General features: G+C 42.6%; 1 protein-coding gene across 1 annotated transcript in view; it reads left to right on the top strand.

The window, feature by feature from the left end:
* The window catches only part of CFAP46 (cilia and flagella associated protein 46), a 1,487,057-nt gene that overhangs the window by 323,070 nt on the left and 1,139,933 nt on the right, over positions 1–24,054 (top strand). The window contains exon 16 of the mRNA XM_078643461.1: positions 24–151. Coding sequence (XP_078499587.1) covers positions 24–151 — 128 coding nt within the window. The remainder of the gene's footprint in view (positions 1–23; positions 152–24,054) is intronic.

The raw sequence follows: 24,054 nt of genomic DNA on the forward strand, positions 1-24,054 counted from the left end.
GTTTGGTGTTTTTTTCTTGGCAGAGTAAGGTTATGGGCAGATCTGGCAAAGATTGCGCGAAAGCAAGAAGTTTGGGATGTATGCCGAACAGCTTGTCGTTTTTGCCTCCTGTATGATGATGGTCGCTGGAAAATACCAAAGCCTGAAATTTGTAAGTTAAGAAAATAAAATATATGACGAGCGTCATTATTCCTTAACAACCCTGACAATTACAGCACTGCAAACTAAATGCTTTATATAGGAAATCTTCGTGCTTATGTGGATTTATTATAGTAGAGGTTTAGGCATTGTCCTTCAGTTTGTTTGTTTTAATAGAATTTCCACTATGATTCCTTTCATGAAACAATGATTAGATTTTTGATGTGAGAACAAATTCTGGAAATATATTGCAGATTTTTCTAGATATTTTAATATTAATTTTATCTTGTGTACTCCACATGCGATGGTGATTTGTAGTTCAACAGTTTGCTTAAATCATTGCTTTTCAGCTTTTTAAAATAATTTTAATAACGGCAAAAATACATTTCTGATTTTCTGTGGGATGCTACTAACTGTAGATACCTCATCTTGGAATACTTCCCAGGCACCAGACTGGATCTGGAACTTTACATCAGCAGTACTCACACATGTTGCTTGGTGGCGCTATGGAGCTCTGTTCCAACCTGCAAGTGATAGAATGGAGCCGCATGTAAGGGCCACCACTGCACCCTGGCATCAGTCCTTTCTGTCTGTGCTTTCTGATGTGGATCCTGAGCTTTGCTGTCAATTTTGTCAATTTTCCAACATCTTCTTCAAAAAATGATTTTCAGTGTGCTATGGAATTATATTCTCAACGAAAACTATAGTTTCAAACAATGATGTAACCACACAAAACTAATGCTAGTCATGAGCCCTTACGAGGTGTGTCTCTAGTGCTTGGGCCATGACTCGTTATGTGACAAATGTGGCCTCTTGTATCCAAGTCATTGTAGCACTCTAAGTCCTCCACCACATCAAAATCAAAAATCAAGTGAAGACATGTACAAGTAAAGTGGGACTAGATGCCAACCTGTCACTCCAAATCCCCCCCCCCAAATGCAAAAGCACTATGAAGTGAATCTTTCACCTTCATTATTTTCTGTTGAGAAGCGGAGTTTCAGCTGACCCTGAGGCAGTACTTGACTCACCATTTGAGCATTCAGTGGAAGAAAGCGCTTCTTGTGTAGTGGTGGTACAGAGGGCAGCTGAGACTATGGATTTACAACTGTCCTCAGTTGAGACCAAAACAAACATCTTAACAGATATTTTGCAGCCTGGCTTAGCTACTTCTGAGCCCTTACACTCTTTTAATAAGACCCTCAGGGATAACTTAATGGCCACTTAACCAAAGCCCTGTCCTTGTCCACCAGTAAATAGGCAAGTGGCCAGGCATAACAGGGAGGTTGCTAGCGATTCTGAGTTTCTTCCCAAACATCATACTCCAAAGAGCCTTGTGGTTTAAGCCTCAACCAGAAAAGTGAATCCCAAAGCATTCCCCATAACTCCCCATGAAAGTTAATCCAAGAGGATTGAGGCTTTTGTCAAATATATGTTTTCCTCCGCCAGTCTGTCATTATTGTTAGTTAATGTTGTTTGCTCAATAGGTTTTTATACTCATGGCCTGTGGGATATGGCCAGCGAGATCTTGTTGGCAGTCATGGAAAACCCAAGGACCTCCTTGGCTCAGACGATTCATAATTGACAAGATAGGGCTAAATATGCTAACCACTCTGGTTTAGATACTACTGATTGCTTGTGGAGTGTGCAGTTGGCCCTGGTATTGTACTTCTTCCACATTCATGGATGTGCTTCACTAGATTTTTGACCGATGTACATTTCTCCCTCATGGATATGCCACTCAATGGGTCCTGCTTTTTCAGTGAGAAGGCAGACTCTGATCCTGTGCTAGAGTACCTAAAAGAAAGTAGAGTCACTGCGTGACTCTTTAGTCTATTGTCCCTTGCCAAGCAGTTCTCACACTACTTCAAAATATTAAGGGGCTAGTTCAAAGGATTAGTGTATAGACAATGATAACCTTCCCAACCAGTACAGTCACCTTAGTCCTTTTGATGCATTGACATGGCTCTGGCAGGGAGCGTGCAGGCCAACAGTGGCATCAGTCCTCCCATTCTTCTTCCTGTGCTTCAAAAGTCACCAAACCACTTTAGTAGATTGCTGTTATTGGCACATGCCCATTCACAGCAGGGCAGGATTATTCATCTCCTTCCAGAGTAGCAGTCTGTTATGTCCGACTGATGGGTGTTATAAATTGTTCAGCATGGCTATGTATTGTCCTTTCATTTTCTCCCTCCAAATATTCCCACCGCATCAGAGCCAATTTCTGAAGAGCACCTTCCCATTCTGCTGCATGTGGTATGAATGATACTCTCCATGGGTGCTATTGAAAGAGTGCCAGACTCAGAAAGAGAAGAGGGTTGTTAATCTTGCTATTTCCTTGTTCTGAAGAAGCGTGTAAAGTAAAGCATCCCTCGATCGTCTGAAGATGCCTTGCGGACCCCCACTGGTCTCCAGACCTCAGGGTTAGAACCACTGTGCTACACGATTAATTGTGAAAAAGCTGATGGTATGCAAGTGCTACTTCTAAGAAATCAGGTTAATAGTTGAGAGGGGTCCGGGGCTGACTCAAATATTAAACACAATCCTTGTCAGGGTGAACCACTAAAGTCACCGAATAAACCTGTGCTTAATCCTCTGGTAACTTGTCACAAAAAACAGTCAGGCTTAACAAAGAAGTGTTTAACATATTTATGCAGCACTCAAACAGCAATAAAGTGACAACAAAAAAAAGAAAAATCCCAACCCAATTAATAGAAAAAAAGATTCTACTGATTGAAATGACACCAAGACAACAAAAATCTGATCAGTAGATCCAGAGTAATGAGTTGTAAAAGTTTCAGGTCACAAAAACACCCGGAAGCACAATACGCAATTCTGTTATCTAGGCGTGCTGTACCAGATCAATGTTAAAAGTTCAGGCCAACTATGATGGAGCATGGGTTGGATACAGGAACCAGTTTCATCCCATTGAAGAGTTTACCTTTTGAAACCAAGTTCATAGGAGGTGCCTTGGAAATTTGTGTTGACAGTGTCACGAGGAGGTCGTTGCCAGTGCAAGCAGCAGGTTGTAGCTGGAGCTTCGTGTTGGCATGAGATGTACCAATTGTTGATAACATGAGGAGGGCAGTTTTGGAGAGCCCCAGGCTTCTGGATTATCACCTGGAGTTCTGTTTTGATGCAAGCCAAGAGTTCAGAACCTGCTAAAACATCTCTCGGGGATCAGTACTCACTCCAGCAGATGCTAGCAATGGGTATCAGGCAGGTTCAGTTGATACTGGGCAGTTGCAGGGAAGGACTCTGGAAGCTTGTTGTGCCCCTGTAACTCAAACAGGTCCACCTACTGCCTCTTGTAGTCACTTCTAGGGATCCTGGTTTCAAGACAGGTCCAGTATTCCTTCTTCAGACAGCACAGCAGTTCTCCATCTGAATCTTCCTCAGGTCCAGCTTTTATACCCAGTCCCAGTTTTTGTGTGGGTGGCAATCACTGGCCTATTCTAATCAGATTTTACTGAGTTTTTCTTCTGGGATTGGCTCCAGGGTGACAAAGGCAAGGGCACGTCTGGTTCCTTTGCATGTGCAGCAGGCAGGGTGCCTTGAAGTGTAATCAGGTTAGGGCTCAGCTTTTACCCGGCCATCGTGTCAGGAAGAACCACTCCCTCTACACACAGGTCCCTTTTGTCCCTGTCTCTGGAGGAAATACACAACACACCACAGGAGAGGCATTCACTGTCATGTGACCCTAGCAAAAAGGCACATTTTGTTTAGGCAGAAAAACACTAACTTTCTAAAAGTTGCATTTTCAGAATAGTAACTTAAAATCTAACCTGACCATTCAAGAAGATTTTAAATTATTATTCAAATGAATGGAAGACGTATTTATATGTTCCAAAACTGTAATTATCACGTATTAAGTGTACTAAGGTAATCTGGTGGGAGTCTATGGGAGTGGTTGCATTACTACAGTGAAAACTGGCTTTAGGACATGTAACATTTAAAAACACATGCCCTACATTTTAAATATAAAGCAAGCCTCCTGCCCTCTGAGCCTTTAGGACCTATCTTAAGGGTAACTAATAAGTATTAAAAAGGAATGTTTAGGACTGGTACCAGGTTATTTTGCCAGATCGAAATGGCAGTTTAAAACTGCACTAAAGGCTGTAGTTGCAGGCCTCCGACATGTTTTACAGTACTACTTTAGTAGGAGTTGCATACAGTGCTACCCCAGTTGTAGCATTTTATTTGCATACCCTGAATACAGGTAGTATGTTCCTTATGCATGCATGGATGTAGCTAGCTCCATGCCTTAGACACCAGAGGTAATGATAACATGCCCTTAGGGTGCTTCTTCAATTACTGATGGCAGGCAATTGCACCTTTTCCTGATGATTCCATTTTTATAAGTGGCTTTTGATGGGTGCTACTCTTCTATATGTGGGCTGGGAGTTTTGCTCTTGTGGTTCTACATTTTAAGGCAAACCTATGCAGCCTTTTCTGGACTGCTGCCTTCTTGGTCTTTTTGACTGATTAAAAACTATTTTACATTGTTTCCCACAGGTCAGTTTTGGAATGCCTAGATAATGCATACATAGGTGACTTTGTTGTATCTTTAATTCAGCCACAAGACTAGTCAGGATTTGGTGTAGTCTGATGGCTCAGTGGACTAATGAATCCACCAAGACTGTATTTACGCGCTGTGGTCACAGGTTTGAATCTCCTTGCGTCCACTCAGCCCTTTATCCCTCTGAGGTTATTTTGGCGAAATATAAGAGCGTAGGACACAGAGATCATATAAGGACCCACTTTTTTACAACATATTTGTATCTTACTCGACGCACAGTGCATAAGAGAAATTTAGAGAGCAGCAATAATATTTGGAGAAAAGGGTCGTAATTGCAATCAAAATAACTGTTGGTGGAGAAATATTGGTAGTATCCCCTAGGTGTAGCGATATTGGTATGATATCTGGCAGGTCCTGAGGAAGGTGGTGCTCATCCATTCTTCAAGCCACCGAAACCCCGACCAATGCTGTTCAGATCCTGCTATATGCAGTTGCTATAAATGGTCATGGAGACTAAAAACATCCTTATGTCGCCCCCTTTTCAGATATATGTAGTTCTGAATGTGGTATAAGTGTAGTTGAAGAGGTATGCATGTGTGATAGGTTGTTGGGATCACTGACATAATATCGAGGGACATAATATCGACTAGCAAAAATATCGTTGACAAAATATCGACAGACAGAATATCGAGTTTGTATCTACAAACAGGTAAGTACAAAAATATCGAGTAAAACATTTCGTTTACAAAAATATAGTTTATAAAAATATCGACTTTATTAAAAACAGTGTTAAATTAAATTAATATAAAAAATTATTTACTAAAATATACTTAAAAATACTTAAATTAACTTATAGTGATTAAATAATTAATGAAAGTTATAAAACAAATTACAATCATATTTGTTAAAACATATATATATAGTAACATAATATAATTAAATAATATCCAATATTATTACCGTACGATAGTGGAAGTGTAAAAATTACTATTCCCACTCCAGAGAGTGCAACAGTAGGGAAAGCGTTGGATAGCGTAGGGATCAAAATTACTATTCCCACTCCAGTGAGTACAAAGTAGGGAAAGCGTTGGATAGCGTAGCGGTAAAAATTACTATTCCCACTCCAGTGGGTGCAACAGTAGGGAAAGCATTGGATAGCGTAGTGTCGTGTATTTCTATAGGTTCTGAATCGATCCCCCTATTCCTGACCCTATTCTGGTTAAACTTACTAGCTAGTTAACTAACAGTCAGCCCATGAGGCAAGAAAACCCCCATGATGCAGATACCGTTATCTGACGCAGTCACACTACGGCACAGGAACGTGTTATCTGATTAGGTCATAACGCTTGAGATCTAATTAGACAAGCGACATTCCTCCAGCCCCTGATAAGGCATACGACGTTCTCATAACAAATCAAACCTATGACAACCTGGATAATCCGTGCGGCCATTGTTTTGATTTCACAGAGAACTTTAGTAAAGAATGTGCTAACGAGCAAGTCGTATGACATCTTTATTGACGTACCTATGTCCATCCTTACGTCAATCCCGGCACCTTTAAGGTATAAATATTGCCGACCTTGCCCTATGCAAACACACGCGTGGTGACAAGACGGAGCAGCCATACTTGCCGAAGCAGAGAGCAGAAGCAGACCCCGCAGGCAGCAGCCCCGCCTTCCTGACGCGCTGAGAGACGCGCTGCTATCTCAAGCCGAGAGACCCAGCACCGGCGCTTCCGGGTAGCCCTCGCAGGCAGCCTGGAATATCGAGAGCAGAGAAAGAGATACCATTCCTCATTCATCCTAAATTCCAGGTACAGAACTGAATAACCCCTCCTAGAGAATTCTTTAGTTATTCACTTGGCAAAAACAAACTTAACTTAAACTGTAACTTTCTATTCCCGCCCACGCATTAGACTTAGGTCAGGTACACGGGGTAGGCGTATTTAGAAACACCAGTTGAGTGCGTTTAGTCAAATGTATATGTGTATGTAAATATATTTTAATCATTTTAAACATCATATGGCTCAGAAACCATATCAATGTTTTTACAGTATTATTTTGTACTATTGCTTTTAACGTATGCACTTTACTTAACTATAAGTATTGCAATAATATCGATCCATTTCTCTTGTACGAGAAAAGAGACTGATCAATAAATAACACCTTTTATTGAACACGCCCGTCTCTTCCTTTTCTCTACATTCTGATGAGACTAAGAATGCACGTACTGACTGAGTAAAATAATTGCCTTGTGCTCACACGACTCTTGAGATTGACTCTTGATTAGGGGAGAGCAAAGTTGTCATGTTCTATGGTTGTCAGAAACTAAATCCCTTCTTGTCTAATCAGGGGAGTTAATCCTTCCTTGAACATTCGAGAAAGTTTCTAGCGAACTCTGAGCTTAGCTGGCAAACCCAAAAATTAAGTCTAGTATCGACAGTAGTAGACCTAGTTAACGTCTGGCCTAGGCCTTTACTGCTGTAGGTACTATTCCAATGCGCAGAGCCTATTGGGAAAATAGGAGCTACACTTCATGGCGCCCAACGCGTTTGGAAAGGGCGATAAAACTAACGTAAGACATTTAGAGTAACTCAGTCGTGCTTTCTCACTCAGACCCCTTTTCCCAAATACTCCAAAGACGTCTGGAGTGGGTGAAAGGTTATAATATCCTCCAAAACCTCGCAGGAGGGAACTCCTATGTATGGTTCTTGGTCTAGTCAACGTTGAAGGATAAAACAGTTCCAAAATATTGTGCATCTAATCTCTGTTTACATAAAGAAACCTGATCTGCAAATAAACATAATACCATCCTGTCAGCAAAATGGACAGCGACGAAGAACGAGAGGTTACTAGATTAGCTACTGAAATAGCAGATGCTGATGCTACCATGCAAGCAGCAGACGCGGATATAATACTCATTCAAGGAGATCTATAACCTTAAAACTTATAGAAAATGGACTGACACCTAGAGGTGGCACAGTCATATTCGTAATCGAGGCACACGAATATCGGCAGACAGAGGTATACTATACATGGATACATTTTCCAGCAGCTAATACTATAACAAAGTACTTCCACTATTACAAAGTAGAGGAACCTCCTAATGAGTACACTCCTTTCGAGGAGGTGGAAGTACCACTCAAATTCCAAGAGCATTTGCTCTTATTTGATGGCGCCCTAAAACATAATAATCACATTACAAGGCTCGGTCCTTTAGGAAGACCAGGAGCAACGTGGCCGGTCTTAGCCGGATACACACCATATCCAGACATCGAAAGAATGCCTGCAGCAGAGCTGTTAATACAGCTAAAACAACTACTAAAAATTCACAGACAATTAGTTCAGTATGTAATGCGGACTTCAACAATTCAGCCAGCGATTAAACTTCCACAGCTGACCCCTCACCAGGGGAACACAAATAAAATTACACCACAGAACATCCAATCCTGCCTAGGTAAAGTTCCAGCTAAACGGGAACAGATACCATTCTGGTTGGCACAGAAAATTACCCAAATAGAGGCGGTGTTTCCTGACACCACCCCATTAGAAAAACACAGAATTCTGACTATATGTCTCCCAATGGGAATCGCACCACACATTGAGGACTGTGACACTTGGGGTACAGTCTTTGCTTCCATCTACACAAAAACGCACGGTGTTCCATCCATTTCGGTAATACCAGATGTGCTAAAACAAATTCAAGATGAATATGGTCCAGAACCTGCTTTAACTCTTGGTATGAAATTACTAAAAGACTTCAAGCAGGTCTCGGCTATATTACTAGCCAACATAAAGGGTGGAGCAGCAAACGTGGCGATCCGCCAGAGGTTAAAAGAGACAGATATAGCAGACCAACCAGCTGAAATTGCCAGAATCATAGAAAAATCCTATGAAGAACTAGGCAGAGATAGTCTAGGTGGAATACCAGTAAAACCGCAACTGACTACAAGTCCAGAAAAAATGTTTTTTAATAATAATAATAATTCACCAAAAAAGAACTGGGATGGGAACAAACAATCCAATCCTAAAGAAAAGAAATTCCAGTCCAGAGGAAGGTCTCCTAGGCGAAGAGAGAAATCTCCAAACCCGAGACAAAGGTCACCCCAGAGTGAACCCTCTGGGAATAGATATAACCTTAGAAATAGGGATAATATTAAAAAACCTGATAGATATCAAGACATTGATACACGTCCCTCTCAATCTTTTCAGAATTCCTCGCAGAAATCGGAAAGAAGAGGACGATCAGAAGAGCACGCCAAGTCCAAAGACAAGGAACCTGCTCAACTGAAAAAGAAATCACAATTTCCAAAAAAGAAGGTAGCCAGTATCAAGGTAGTTAACAATGCCGAGAATACTGAGGACACAACTGAAAAACGTAGAATGGGCTCAGACAATGCTAGACAGCGCAGCAGAGGTGAGCATAGCTCGCAAAGTCCTTATGGATCATCTGGAGACAGTGGACACGAATGAATACCTTCAAGTGGAAACTGCAGATACCAGAGTTAGCAAGCCCCACAAAATATACGAGATAACATTACGTATAGAGGGAGATAAGACTAGGAAAATAAGGGGACTATTTTGGGATAACCTCTCAAAGGGTTATGACATCCTTTTAGCTGAAAAAGACTGGCCACCAGAGTTTGTCAGGGAGTGCCCTCATGGCGAAGAAGTAATTATGCCTGCCTTCTCGAATCAAATACCGATTCATAAAAAATATACACTTGCTAGAAAGTGGGCAGTGGCCTTAGCACCTGCTTTATATAAAAATCATGTAGGATGGGATGAGGATTCTCCTCCTCACAAAGTCCAGTTAAAATCACAACCAACTGCACAAAGGCAGTACCCAATTAAGCAAGAAGCTAAAAAACAAGTAAATGAAATACTAGATCAGCTAGAATACCAGGGGGTGATTGAAACTTGCACCTCACAAATGAACAATCCTTTGTTTCCGGTCTCCAAACCAGACAATTCGTACCGTCTAGTTTTGGATTACCGACACCTTAACACATGTTGCAAAACTTTTGCAGTGCAAAACTCACACAGTGCTGCACTAATGAATAACATAGTGCGCAAAAAATACAAAACAACCTTGGACATCTCCAATGGATTCTTTTGTCAAAACATAGCACCAGAGAGCAGATATTTAACTGCATTCTCAGTAAATGGCACTCAAAAACAATTCTGTCGGTTAGCCCAGGGGTACAAGAACAGCCCGGGGGTATTCTCAGCGAGAGTAACAGAATTACTACAACTATATGATGATGAAGCATTATCTTATGTCGATGACATTTACTTAACAGATGATGACTTGGAGACTCACTTGAAAAGAGTGAACACCATAATACTTGGTTTCGCTGCAGAGGGTTACAAATTCAACTTCAAAAAGTCCAGAATTGCCCATCTGACGGTCCTATTCTTAGGATATGAGTTATCAAGTGAAGGCAAAAGCCTGGCAGACAATTTCCTAGAGAAATGTGCCGTAATCCAAGCTCCTAAAACACTAAAAAACCTACAGTCAATTCTAGGCTTCCTAAATTTCGGAAGAACATATATTGCAAATTACGCAGAAAGGGTCAAACCCCTTTATGATCTAATTAAACCAGACTTTAAAAGATCAAGTTGGACTCAAGCACACACAGAAATTTTGAGATCCTTACAAACAGACATGCTAATTAAAACAAAATTAGAAACCCGTGATAATACACGCAACCTTGTGATCCGAGTCATCCCAGGGAGATGCGGATTCACATACCTAACCTCTAATGAGAGAGATAAGGTACCAATTGCATTCAAATCACATTTGTACACAAAAGCTGAACAGAGATTCAACAACAAAGGAAAAATTGTTCAAGCAGTTCAAACCGCAATAGCTAGAGAAAAAGACATAGCTGACGGTAGACATATCACAGTCAGAACAGCAGAATCAGCCTTTGAGGCATTAACAACACCGTGTAATTTACCAACAACAACATTGGATCCAGAATGGTTACAATGGGTAAATTCAATCACAACGGACAAAGTATATTACTTCTTTGATCCAGAACTAGAAGAATTAAAAAATCTAAAATATGAAAAAACGTATCCTCTGCCAATCGACATTCTGCCTCTACGACATTACGCCTGTGTAATCTATACAGACGGACATGCTCAACCCTCCGTTTGGGGAGAACATGCATACAATCCCACATGTGAGATTACAAAAGAAGTGTGGCACGGAGGTAAACTAAGACCTCTATTAACAAAATCACACTCAGTAGAAACTAATTCAGAACTACAAACTGAAATATTAGCTTTGAAAATGGCGCTAGATAATGCGGATCGCGAATTCCCGACACTTATAGTGTCAGATTCATATTTCTGCGTCAAAGCATATAACAAGGATTTGCAGACCTGGATTCAGAACGATTACAAAGATGACACGGATGCACCAATAAAGCAGAGACTGCTCTGGGAACAGGTAGCTCTTTTGAAAAAAGAACTACCAAAGACTCACGTGACACACTCACTGAGTCACCAGCGTGATGGCGTTCACGTTGTAGGGAATTCATTGGCTGAAACAGCCGCAGCGGCAGCCAGTAAACCGGCTCCCGTAGATCGAAAAAAGCGTACATTAAAATACATTGACGGCGAAACATTGCTAGCAGTAAAAACGTCATCAAAAGGCGACTGCTCGGCGTTACCGATCAACTATCCACTCAATTACACATACATCATAGATGCAAACTCCATTCCTTTTGCTCGAATCCCTGGAGTGGGGGATAGAGTGATTCCAAACATGGACAGGAGAAACTTGTTAATCGCAGACGCACACATGGGCGAGGGTCTCAGACACCTTAAATTAAAAGATTCTCTGGAAGAATTACAATCACGGTACTGGTGGCCAGGCATGAGCCTGCACTACACCATGTTTGTAAAAAACTGCCCAAACTGCAACAGAGATCGCAGTGGGGAGAGAAGCAGTTTAATACCTCGTCGTATCAAGGCAGATAACATCACCACTAAAAAGAATGGCTTACGATTAACATATACAGGCTAGTTCCCACTTATAATGTAGATCCACAGCACTCGGCTGACGTCCAGACTGTTATACAAGATTTGCGAGTCTAAATGGCATATACGCTAAGAGCATGCTACGTTCGACCATTTTTTTCTTTTTCTCAGGCAATCCAGCCTGGGGGAGGGAAAGAATGGCCAAATGAGCACAGCCCAGCGGGAATCTTCTCACTTCCTTTCTGAGGGTATGGGATGGTGTAAAGAAAAAACCAAGACAGAAAGCAATCTATAATAGAAAGGATATTAGGTTCGGGAGCTGGGTGGGTCAAACATCTAATAAGTGTCCAACGTAGTCTAAATAACTTGCCAAGAAATTCTCTGAAGGGATTCAGTCCGTACGAATTATTATTCAGAACTAGGATGTTGATCTCTGACCTTGATAGTCAGACTTCAGTGGTAACAGAAAAAAGCTTTGATGTCAAAGACCGTTTGGCTATTTTGCAGGACTTAAACAAAACAAGAAAAGACCTGAGCAACATACAGTTGAAAGAACAGCCAACGACCACTGAAGATTCACCACCTGTCCCAGCAAGACCTGTCTGGATTCCAAAAGTCGGGGATCTAGTCAGGGAGAAGATCGCGGTAAAGAAGGAATTTGGGCCTTCTTACAGAAAAGCAGTTCCTGTATTGTCTGTCAACGGGACAAGATCAGTTGTACTACCGCCACTTGCTGGAAAAAAGGAGAACCGAGTTGTATCCATCGACCTGGTAAAACCACAACATGTGGCCGATAACCAACGGTAGGCCAAGTGGACTCCCGATAAGTAGCAGAACACCAAGGTTTGCTACCAGTACAGAGGTCCTATCAAAGAGGCTCATCACATTCGAAACGCCTACAGAAGAACAACAAGGACTATGCAACAATGCAATAGAACTAAGACCTCTGAAAAGCCAAATAAAGACATTTAGCAGAGACACACCAATCTATACAGAAGTACCAAGTGAAAATGCAAGAAACAAAAATCCTGAACCAATTGGAACAATTGACAGAACTGCATCCGGTTACTTCATCAACTTCGATGATTCCTCTGACGGTTTCAGCGAACAAAAGACACAGCCATCATCAAAATCCTTTAAAGACAAAGCGAAGGAACTTTTGAAACAACTAAAAGAAACATATCTGATTTCTCCATGGATTGAATTTTGGGTGGGTTTTGGTGCATTTATCCTCATACTTTGGCTCATCATGGTATTTACCTTGGGACGCTTCATTGAGGGAAAATATGCTAAAATGGACACAGCAAGTCAGAACATCAACTTGGTCTTCAAACCACACACATCTTCACACGTCGAGAAACGAGAACTTTCTTCAGAACTTTCTTCAGCCAACTTCACAGCAATTCCAATACCTGGTGGGGTAGCCTGGGACAACACTGACTATGAAATTTATGGTCCGGTCGAGATCCTGAAATATCCACACCAAATCAAGATCTCTTTGAGTGACTTTGCAAAACCAAACTCATTTGCTGATGATTGGGACTTTGAAAGTATAAACAATATGATGTCTGACTTAGTAATGTCTGCTAAATTTACAAAACATGATTATTTGCAAGGTTCTACAAATTATGATAGTATGTATTGCTATAACCATTATGGTAACCATTTCTTGCATAAATCTGCACAACCTAGAAATGTTTTAAATTTTAATCAATGGGAACATTGTGCTACACCTCCAAAAGGGAGCTCAAGAACCGTGTATGGCAAATATTCATATTTTTCAGGTTTTAACACAAGTAATGCGGAAACATTTTATTTTAAATTGTCAAACAAGACAGGGACCAAAACCATGATAACCAACACAAAATTGATTTATTCTGACTTATTCTTTGAACAAATGAATACTTTTGGATTTAATTATTGGGACAAAAATGTTGATTTGAAAAGTGTTTGGGGTACAAAAGAATGGCAAGTACAGGGTTTAGAAGCTTTGTTTAGAGCCTGCATGATCCCAGAACAAATGATATTTTTAAATGACACTGTTCAACAAACCACCTGTCTTGGCTTAGCCAAAATCAAAGATTTAAATAACCTGTCTATTCCAAAGCCAACAATGTTTAGCAATAACTCTGATACAGATGAAGAAATAGACATAAACCATATACTTAACCAAAACAGAACACATCCTGATTGGAAACAATGGTTGATCTGGCCCACAGATACAAATAACTGTCAAGATAGATTCCTGAATAAAACACAGGGTTTCAAAATGAACAGGCCAGACCCTAGATATCCCCAAAGACATCACCCAGGGATAATAACAACCTACAGTGTGGGCAAATTATGCCTTCAATGGCTACAAACTTCCACACTGCCTGAAATTAAGCAACACCTAACTTTACTTACTGATGGTGCTGACTTGCGTGATTTCATACTGGGACCACGCAAACAGCGTCATAAGCGTTTCATAGCAGCCTCTGTATATGCAGCATACAATGAGGCCTGGAAGGTTACTCAAATTGAGACAGCAGAAAGAATACGGGAAATTGACCGTATTAATTTGGAAAAATCACTTTCTGTAGTGGACAATGGGTTAATGACTCTGTCCTCCAGAATTTTTTCATTGGACAGCATTGTGTCTTCAGCAATCGATATATTATCGCAAGACTTACTGTTATTACAACATGGTCAGTCACAATTGCGTTCTATTGTACAGCTTGGCTGGACGTTACAAAATCTGCGTTCAGGCTACGTGCCTTGGCGTTTAATCAACACAACGTCACTATTCCAAATCTTTAACCTTACTGATAGACAAATCGGTATGGCGCAGAAGGGTGCTGATTATACAATCTTGAGCATTGAAAAACTAGAAAGATTACCAATGACAATGTCAGAACGACCTGTCAGTGAATGGATAATCCACGGAATCATAAATATTCCAATGTCAACCTTCAGGTTTCAATACTGCCAAAAATATATACAGGCTGGCATGTACGAGAAATTGGGAAAGGGGTACCTTAAAACAACTTGGAACCTGCCCTATTCACATGCATGTGTCAGTAACAAAGGACAGTGTTGTATAGCTCCTATATATCCATATTTCGTGTTAAGTTAGCATAGGTACATTTCAGATTTAAACGCCATTTTTCCTTTCTTGCAACTTCTGCACACGACCCTCATTTGTTGACTTAGCTTTCAACCTAGTAGTTTGCCGTGGTGAATGTGAGAATAATATGTTATTGCTCTGATATCTGCTTTGTTTAATAAAACATGTCTGCACGGAGAGTGCTGAAGTTTCAGGAGCAACACGATATGGAATTGTTATGAGGTCTGATCTCCACGCCTTCATAGTCATAACACAAGTGCAGCCTTTGCCAACTTGGGCTTGAGGCGGGATTGATATTGCTTTGCAGGAGAATAGTTAACACACTTGATGCGGTGCACATGCAGAGAGAGCTGGTGTATGCTGATGTGATTCCTTCATGCTAGGACACTAAGGTATGGGCCCGCCCTAAAACAACCCAAAGAGACCTTCTTAGATAATAATATAATATATGTGTCAGGGAGGGTGAGATATAAGTGTTGTTAACTCTTATTCATTACAGCATGTTAACATGCTGTCACCATTCGCTTTTTATGTCTTAGTAACTATGCTGATAATTTTGCTACTGATAATAAGTGTACTTGTATTATCTAAGATACTGCGCCTGAGAAGACGGCATTAGTAAATAAACATTTCAAATGCACATGTGTCTTCTTTACTCCATGTTCTGGTTTGTAATGATAATATAACGAAAGAGTGTTCATGAGTCCCACGTACCCTGAGGTACTGTAAGTTCATGTTCTGGTTTGTCTAAACATTGGGTGTTTGATATGTCCAATGAGACACTGTAGCTAGCTCGGTAAGGGGTGAGTTGGTTGCTAAGGTAAGTTTTGGGACATCCTAATTTGCCGAGGTGCCACTCCTCTGTGCACAGTTCTGTGTGAGTACAGAAACCCTGCAACATGGCGCCCAACGGTTTCGGTGGTCTTATATCATGACACTCGAGTAGTTTATCGTTCATGCCTTAACCCCTTCACTTCCGTTTCCGGAAAACGGGGTGTTGGTGAAACCTACCTATTTTTTGGAATAGGTCTTTATTCAAGCTTGATTCTTACCTAAACGGTTTCTTTGGATTACTACCCAGTTGTGCTACAAAGTATTCTTTGTTTTTTCTTGTTTCCAGTTCTGTAATGGCGGCAGCGGTGGCTATTGCGCAGCATAGTCGCGTAGCGGTACGCAACCATCTTCAGACGTACCAGGTCCCAGTAGATGGGATGGCTGTGATTTTCGTGGTATGTGCAGATCCGGCGTTTCCTTACGAGTTGTTTTACTCTTGGGTTACGTTTCCGGCTGTGGACGCTAATTCTGGTTTGTTCCACTCCTACACCGCCTCGGATGTCCCGGCTGAATATACGCCGTACAGGGCATTGGAAATACCTATTGATCATTGGCAGCATCGAGTTTGGTTTGATGGCGCCCTCCCCCACTCTATGTCCCCTGCGAGGTTAGGCCCACTCTCAATTCCAGGTACTAATTGGCCTGCGTTGGGTGGCTTTACCCCGCACCCGAATCACGGGGCTTGCACCCTGGCAGAAATTCGCAGGCTGCATGTAGTTTCCATTTCCGTGATTCGTGCTTTAGTGCAATACATCGGTCGACATCTTCCTGGTGGTCCCCAGGGGGGTGCGGCCGCTCCCATGGAACGAGGCGGAATGCGTCTCAATCCAGTGATGGTAAATTCGGTTTTTGGTGCGCGTCCTGTTGACAACGATGACTTCCCATTCTGGCTAGCAGAGAAGTTTGATCAACTGGAAGCGGTTTTTCCGAATTCTACTCCTGCTGATAAACATAGAATGTTGACGATTACTCTCCCGAAGGATATTACTCCTGAACTTGCTGACTGTGACAGCTGGGGAAAAACATTTGCGGCAGTTTATACAAGGTGCTTCGGCACCCCGTCTATGACTGCCCTGCCTGAAATCGTTAGACGTGTTCAGAATGATCACGGTCCAGAGGCAGCGGTTGAATTGGGTATGCGCCTGTGTGGTTCTTTTGAGATTGTAAGTGATCTCATTCTCTCCAATGTTAAAGGAGATGCAGTTAACTTTCAGGTGTCGAATGCTTTGGCTGCTCTGCCCGATGCCGACAAACCCCGCCAGTTAGCAAAAATTGTGGTGGCCGCTTATAAAACGATTGGCCGCACAAGTAGAGGTCTGAAATATTTTCCAGTGAAGGAGAAAAAACAACCACAGGGACAATCTGCAGTGACAGATGCCCAGCCCAAGTCCAAGAAACAAAATTGGCCTAAAAAACAGACACAGGGGAAGCAGACAACGCAGACTCAGGGTACTTTTCCTGCAATACAAGCTCCTGCGCCACCCGAAAAAGTTTATGATTTGCGCGACCGCGCGATGATTAAATCGCCTGATCGTTTTCAGGGTTCTGATCAACGCTCTCCTCGTTCCTTTCAGGACACATCGGCCCCGAAGACCGGTGGAGGAGGGGGTGGACGTGGACGTGGTGGCCAACAAGGACGTGGCCAGTCCCGCCAGACGGACGGCGCAGTGAAGCAGGAGGATTCTACGCCTAGGCGTCCGCAGTTTGCGAAAAAGAAAGTCGCAGCCTTAACAGCGCATCGATATGCCACAGATAGTGAGAACGCGGCTTCGGAATCTGACGTGGGCTCTGACCTTGCTGGACAGCGCGGCGGAGATAACCATAGTCAGAGAGGCGCTGCGTCCACTACTGAGGGTGACAGCGACTGATGTCTACGTTGTGATAGAAACAGCGGATACGAGACTTGCTCCCCCTGAAAGACTATATGAAATTGTCCTGTTAATTGAAGGTGACATACAGCGTACCGTTAAAGGTGTATTTTGGGAGAATCTGTCTTCTACATATGATATTTTACTTTCGGAGGCTGACTGGCCCCCACCTTTTGTGCTCGCGGCGCCGCGAGGGGAGGAGGTAATCCTACCCAGTTTCGCGAACACTGTCTCGAAAGAGCATGCGCAGCATTTTGCAGAAGAGTGGGCTCGGGCTCTCGCGCCGGCTCTGTACCGTAACCAATGTGGTTGGGATAAATTGTCGCCTTGCCACGAAATTCCGTTGCGGTCTCAGCCGCAGCCTCAACCTCAATATCCCATTCGGCGTGAAGCAAAATCTTCCGTCGCGGAAATCCTTGAACAATTGGAATATCAGGGAGTTATTGAAACGTGTGTGTCACCGATGAATAATCCCCTTTTTACTGTGAATAAACCTGACGGATCATATCGTTTGGTTTTGGATTACCGGCATTTAAACTCGCATTGCCGTAACTGTGCAGTACAGAATACCCACGGCTCTGCCCTAGTGGATAGTCTCGTGCGTAAGCGTTTCAAAACAACGCTTGACATATCCAATGGTTTTTATGCCCACAGATTGGACAGCTTTAGCTCCCAATGGACCAGTTTTACAAGCGCTGGAGTCCAAAAGCAATTCCGGCGTCTTCCAATGGGCTACAAGAATAGTCCTGGTGTTTTTACCGCTCGAATTGTCTCTATTCTGGAGGCACTCGACCCTGATGCTTTTTCATATGTGGATGACATATATCTCACAGACGACGATATTTGGGAGCATCTGTGTCGAGTAAATTCTCTTGTTTGCAACTTCGCAGACATGGGTTACAAATTCAACTTTGCAAAATCGCACATTGCTGAACACACAGTGTTGTTTTTGGGCTATGAGCTCAACAATGAAGGTAGGGGTTTGGCTCCTCACTTCTTGGAGAAGTGCGCACATTTGCGCGCACCAACAACTCTGAAAAAATTACAATCCTTACTGGGCTTTTTGAATTTCGGCAGAACTTACATTCCGGAATATGCCCAGCGTATCAAGCCTTTGTATGCTTTGATACAACCTACTTTCTCAAAATCTTGCTGGCTGCCTGAGCATTCAGCCATTTTGCAATCCTTGCAGGCTGATCTGCTCGCTTCTAAATATTTACTGACTCGTGATAACCACACCAACCTGGTCATAAGAATAATTCCTGGGACGGTGGGTTTCACTTACCTCACTTTTAATGAAGGTGACACAGTACCTATTGCTTACAAGTCACACTTGTACACCTCGGCTGAGATGCGGTTTCCCACCATAGAAAAGGTTTTAACTGCTGTACAGATGGCTATTCTAAAGGAACGAGCTCTGTCACAGGGGAAACGCATGCTAGTGGTAACACCCTGTCCTCATTTGGAGGCAGTCACGAAAGCCAGTGTACCAAATTCAAAAGCTTTGCACCCTCGGTGGATTCAGTGGGCTGCGTCATTGTCATCCTCGGATGTCATGTTTATTTTTGACGCTTCCTTACGGTCGCAGGAGTTCTTGCAGTATGAATTCGTTCACCCTGCTCCTCTGGCGATGCGACCTTTGGAGGACTTCCATTGCATCATTTACACTGATGGGTCGGCGCAGGTTGCGCATGGCTCTAAACATGCCTACGTTTCCGCTTGCGCCATTGTGGTCGGTGCTATGTTGAATGATGAGTTCGTTTCCAGGGAGGTACACACGATGCCCCTGGGCGATTGCACCGCACAATTAGCAGAGCTTCGTGCTCTCTTACTAGCTTTGGAGTACGCAGATCCAAGTGTTACTACTCTGATTGTAAGTGATTCTTACTACTGTGTCCAGTCTTACAATGAAAACTTGTTCTTTTGGATTCAAAATGATTTTCATGATTCCAAGGGTAGCACAATAAAACATAAAAAGATCTGGGTTCGAGTGGCAGAGCTTAAGGCTGTGTTGCCACTCGTTTATGTGATTCATACTCTCGGTCATCAGCGCGTGGGAGTTCACGCTGTTGGCAACTCGCTTGCTGATGAAGCAGCGAAATCAGCAGTATCTACATACTTAGTTGCAGCAGTTACTAGGTCGAAAACCAAGATTGATAGCGACATCTTGGCAGCGATTGCTGCCTCTGAGAAGGGAAGTAAACATCCTTCGGGATTCCCTTCGAAGTATAAATACCACTTAAGTCCCGAAAAGGTTCCTTTTGTGACAATACCTGATGTTGGGGAACGGCTGATTCCCAACTCTGATCGCAGAACAGACTTGATTACAGCGGCTCATGAAGGTGTGGCGTCTGCGCATGCGGGCGTCTCAGCCACTGTAACGCAACTACAACAACGTTTCTGGTGGCGGGGACTGTACAAACAGACGCGTGATTATGTCCTTCTTTGTGACATATGCCAGCAGATTAAACCTTCAACTGCTACGCGTCCGCCTCAGACTCAGTTGTACATTTCTAATAAACCACTAGGCTGTGTTTATTTAGATCACTGCGGTCCATTTTCATCTGATACTGCGTATAAATACATCTTAGTAGCAGTTGACTCATGCACACGCTTTGTGTGGTTATGGCCACATCGCAGCGCTGATTCCCGGACTGTCATCAGAGATTTGCGTATCTTTATAGGGATTTTTGCCTGTGGTACCTTCCATTCGGATCAGGGTCCGGCTTTCGCCTCTAAGGCGTATAAGGATGCCATGACTTCGATGGGGGTCCAAGTCAAGTTTTCGTCACCCTACAGACCCGAGGGTAATAGTGTAGTTGAACGAATGAACCGTGATTTAAAGCAATCTTTGACAGCCCGAGTTATAGGCACTGGCAGAAACTGGCTGGCCCACCTCTATGGCGTGCAGCGTGCTCTTAATAATCTCCCTAGAAGGTCTCTGGGTGGGCGGACCCCATACGAAATGCTCTTTGGCATCAAGATGTTCGTCCCTGACCTTGACGGTCTAGACTCGGTGGTTCGCGCCACTTCCTTTGACGCAGATGAACATTGCACTGTTTTACAGAATCTACAAAAGACGAGAGACACTCTTGCAAAGGAACATTTGCCCTCCACATCGGATGATGCGTTGCAGATCCCGGTAGTTGGCTGGCTACCCCAAGTTGGAGAACTGGTTCGAGAGAAGATCGACAACAAGAAAGAGTTTGGTCCCTCCTATCGCGCTCCGGTCCCAGTGCTTGGAGTGAAGGGCACAAGAACAGTCATTTTACCACCACTTCCAGGTCGTAAGGAAAACAGGTTTATTTCTATTGACAATGTCAAGATACACAGAGTGGCCGATTCTTCTTAGCATGACACCGGCTGTTTCCTGTCCTTCCATTGTGAGAAATTCAATTATGCCCACTGCTTCTAATAATGAACCTGGGGTGGCCATCGAATTACCTGCTGTTTCCACTCCATTATTGAATACTTTACCAGGAACTAACCTTGATGAGACAGACTATACATACCCCACTGATTTGTCCATGCCTGACCTGCAAGCTCGTTTAGCCACGGAATCAAGATTTTCATTTGACTCTGCTTCCCTTGCCTCGAAAAAACCATCTAAAATTGCATTATATGCTAGCCTGTTTAAAAAACATTTTTTGATACCTCCTTGGATATACATTTGGCTGGCCCTTTTTTCAGTTTACCTTTTTATGTCAATTGGTTTTGTGTTTTATTTTTTTCGGATTATGAATGGACACTATGTCGAGGAGAGAACTTGCATTACTCATTTGAATGGAACTTTGGCCCCACTTTCCTCTTCACATTCTACACACAGATTAAAAAGAGACTTGACTTTGGTTAACATCACAGCGTGGCCTGTTCTGGATGGAATCGCGTGGGATGCAGTTCGTTTTCAGATTCATGGCCCAACGGAAGTCGTTAATGTTCCTAATGTACTAAGAGTTAATATGGGGGATGTGGTGAAACAAAACATTCGTTCTGATGATTGGGATGTTAATGCTGTGGAAAGTTTGTTTTCTGATTTGAAATATTATGCTGCTTTTGATGCTGAGGATTTATATTTAGAATCTGCTAATTATGGTGAATTGTTCTGTTACCAACATTATGGCAATCACTTCTTACACAAGACATCTTCCCGAAGGGATGCGGTTAATTTTACTCAGTGGGAACATTGCCCAGCACCAACACAAGGGAGTTCAGAAACGTTTCTTAAAAGGTATACTTATTTCACTGACTTTAATCAGTCCAATCCCGAGTCCTTTTATTTTAAATTTCAAAAACAGCCACTGTCCAAGGTTCGACTTACAAATACAAAATTGTTATATTCAAAGGCCTTCCTGGATCAATTAGTTTCTGGAGGGTATGAGTTATGGAAGGATACCATAGACCTTAAATCAGTTTGGGGCTCGAGGGCCTGGCAGGTACAAGGCACTGAGGCTTTGCACCGTGCATGTCTCATCCCAAATCATATGTGGTTTTTAAATGAAACCATTTCCCAGACCACGTGCTTTGGATTGGCTACATCTAAAAGGTTAAACACCCCGTCTTTCCCGGAGTTGGAGGAATATGAGAATTGGAGTAATTTTACTAAATTGTCCATTAGAGAAATACAGGCTCTGCTTCTGAATTCCTCCTTTAACATTTCCAGTATGAACCCCAAGGGTTGGCTGCTTTGGCACCGTGGTGCTGATTCTTGCCAAAAGAGATTTTTAAATATGACTGACGGTTTTAGGGCTGTTAGATCTGATCCCCGTTTTGATTTGAGTCATACTGTCACCTCTTACTCTGTGGGCAAGTTGTGTCAATCATGGCTGAAACATTCAACTTTACCTGCGGTTAAGTATCACCTTTCCAAACTGAATGCAGACGTGGATTTGAATGATTTCATTAAGGGCCCAGCTATTGGCAGGTCGAAACGCTGGTTATATGGTGTTTACAATGAAATTTGGAAACTCTCACAAATTGAGGCTGCTTCACGCCTTAGGGCTATTGATCAGGCAAATCTTGAGAAAGTTCTTGCAGTTGTTGACAATAGCATTAACGTGCTTTCCTCTAGAATTTACACATTAGATAATATTGTGTCGTCTGTTGTTGATATTGTGCATGATGAAGTGTCTGTATTATACCATGGTCAAAATCAATTACGTTCAATCATGCAGTTTGCATGGACACTACAGACTCTAAAAATGGGTAAAGTTCCCTGGGGATACATGAACGTTTCCTCTTTATTTGCACCGTTTAATTTGACAGACAAACAACGCTTGCTTTCAATGCGTGATGCTTCCTTTTCTATGCTCCATATTGAAAGATTGGAATCTTTGCCTTTTTCTGTGGCAGAGACCACTGCTGCTACGTGGCTTATCCACGGTTTAATAACGCTGCCTTTTGCTTTATATAAGTTTTCAATTTGTATGAAATATGTGCCAATAGGTCGTTTTGAACCCTTAGGTAGCGGTTTTCTTCATGAGGTCTGGTCACTCCCATATACATACAGATGTTTCAAGGATGAACAAGAGGTTTATCTAACAGGGGATGAGTGTACTGAGACGCCAGATCATTCTTTGATGTGTAGACACATACAGTTACACGGTTCATGTAACAAGGACAGACCGAATATGGCTTGCGTTTTACAGGGCACGCCAGTTCCTGCTATCATCCCCACGTTTAAATTGTTAGAGAATGGTAGTTATTTAATGCTCAATAATGAAAACTGTTGTGGTTTAATTAAAGGTATAGCTTTCATAGTAACAGTTAGTGAGCGAGTTATTTGCTGCAGAAATGTTCTTTATCCTCCCACACGTGAACATAGGGAGTCTACCATTTGGCCACAGATACCGACCTTGGGAGCAGAATTCAGCGGCATGGCTAGAATAAGAGCTCTATTGTCCCAGAAAGAGGTGGCCTTGAGCTCGGCCCGTGAAACTTTCGTGCTTCACATTGCTAACACCCGCACGGAGGTTCAGGCTCTTTTAAACACTGATTTGCCCTTGCATTTCGGAGCTATGGTCCGTTCTATCTTTAACGCATCCTCCACAACGGGCCTAGCACATTTTTTTAAAGTTGTTAGCGGTGGTCTCGTGACTTCCTTTGAGAAGATTTTTGGAGTCATCCCTGCTTTCTTCCATTCTATTTTTTCGTCCTTATTTGGAGGGTTCCCGTTTTTACTTGCTTTAGCGGCAGGCGCATTGGTGGTTTTCTGCCTTTTTAAATATGGATGCCCTTCCTGTGCAAGACCACGCACAGCTACTACTGACGCGGTTTCGCAACCGCATGCTTGATTATTATGGCACACTGCCGTTGGCGACTCTAAGCACGGCGTTTGGATTATCTTTTCGGTTCTCCTATTTCACCTGTGTCCAGCCTGTATTTCGCTGCCTGACCTGTGATTTCCTTTGGGCCATTGATTTGTGTCTCTGCGGACCAGCATCTTCTGACGTCGATTTTGATCAACTGATGAGTCCTATCATTGCTCACGAGTTGGTTTGTTCTGACGAAAGAATTATGGCCTTGGCGGTGGCACATGGACTAATGGGTCCCTGGGATGTGTTGTCGGCAGCGCGAAATTTCTTGGAACAAAGTTTTCTTGAA

The sequence above is a fragment of the Lissotriton helveticus genome, chromosome 5_1 (assembly GCF_964261635.1).
Source record: "Lissotriton helveticus chromosome 5_1, aLisHel1.1, whole genome shotgun sequence".
Lineage (NCBI taxonomy): Eukaryota > Metazoa > Chordata > Amphibia > Caudata > Salamandridae > Lissotriton > Lissotriton helveticus.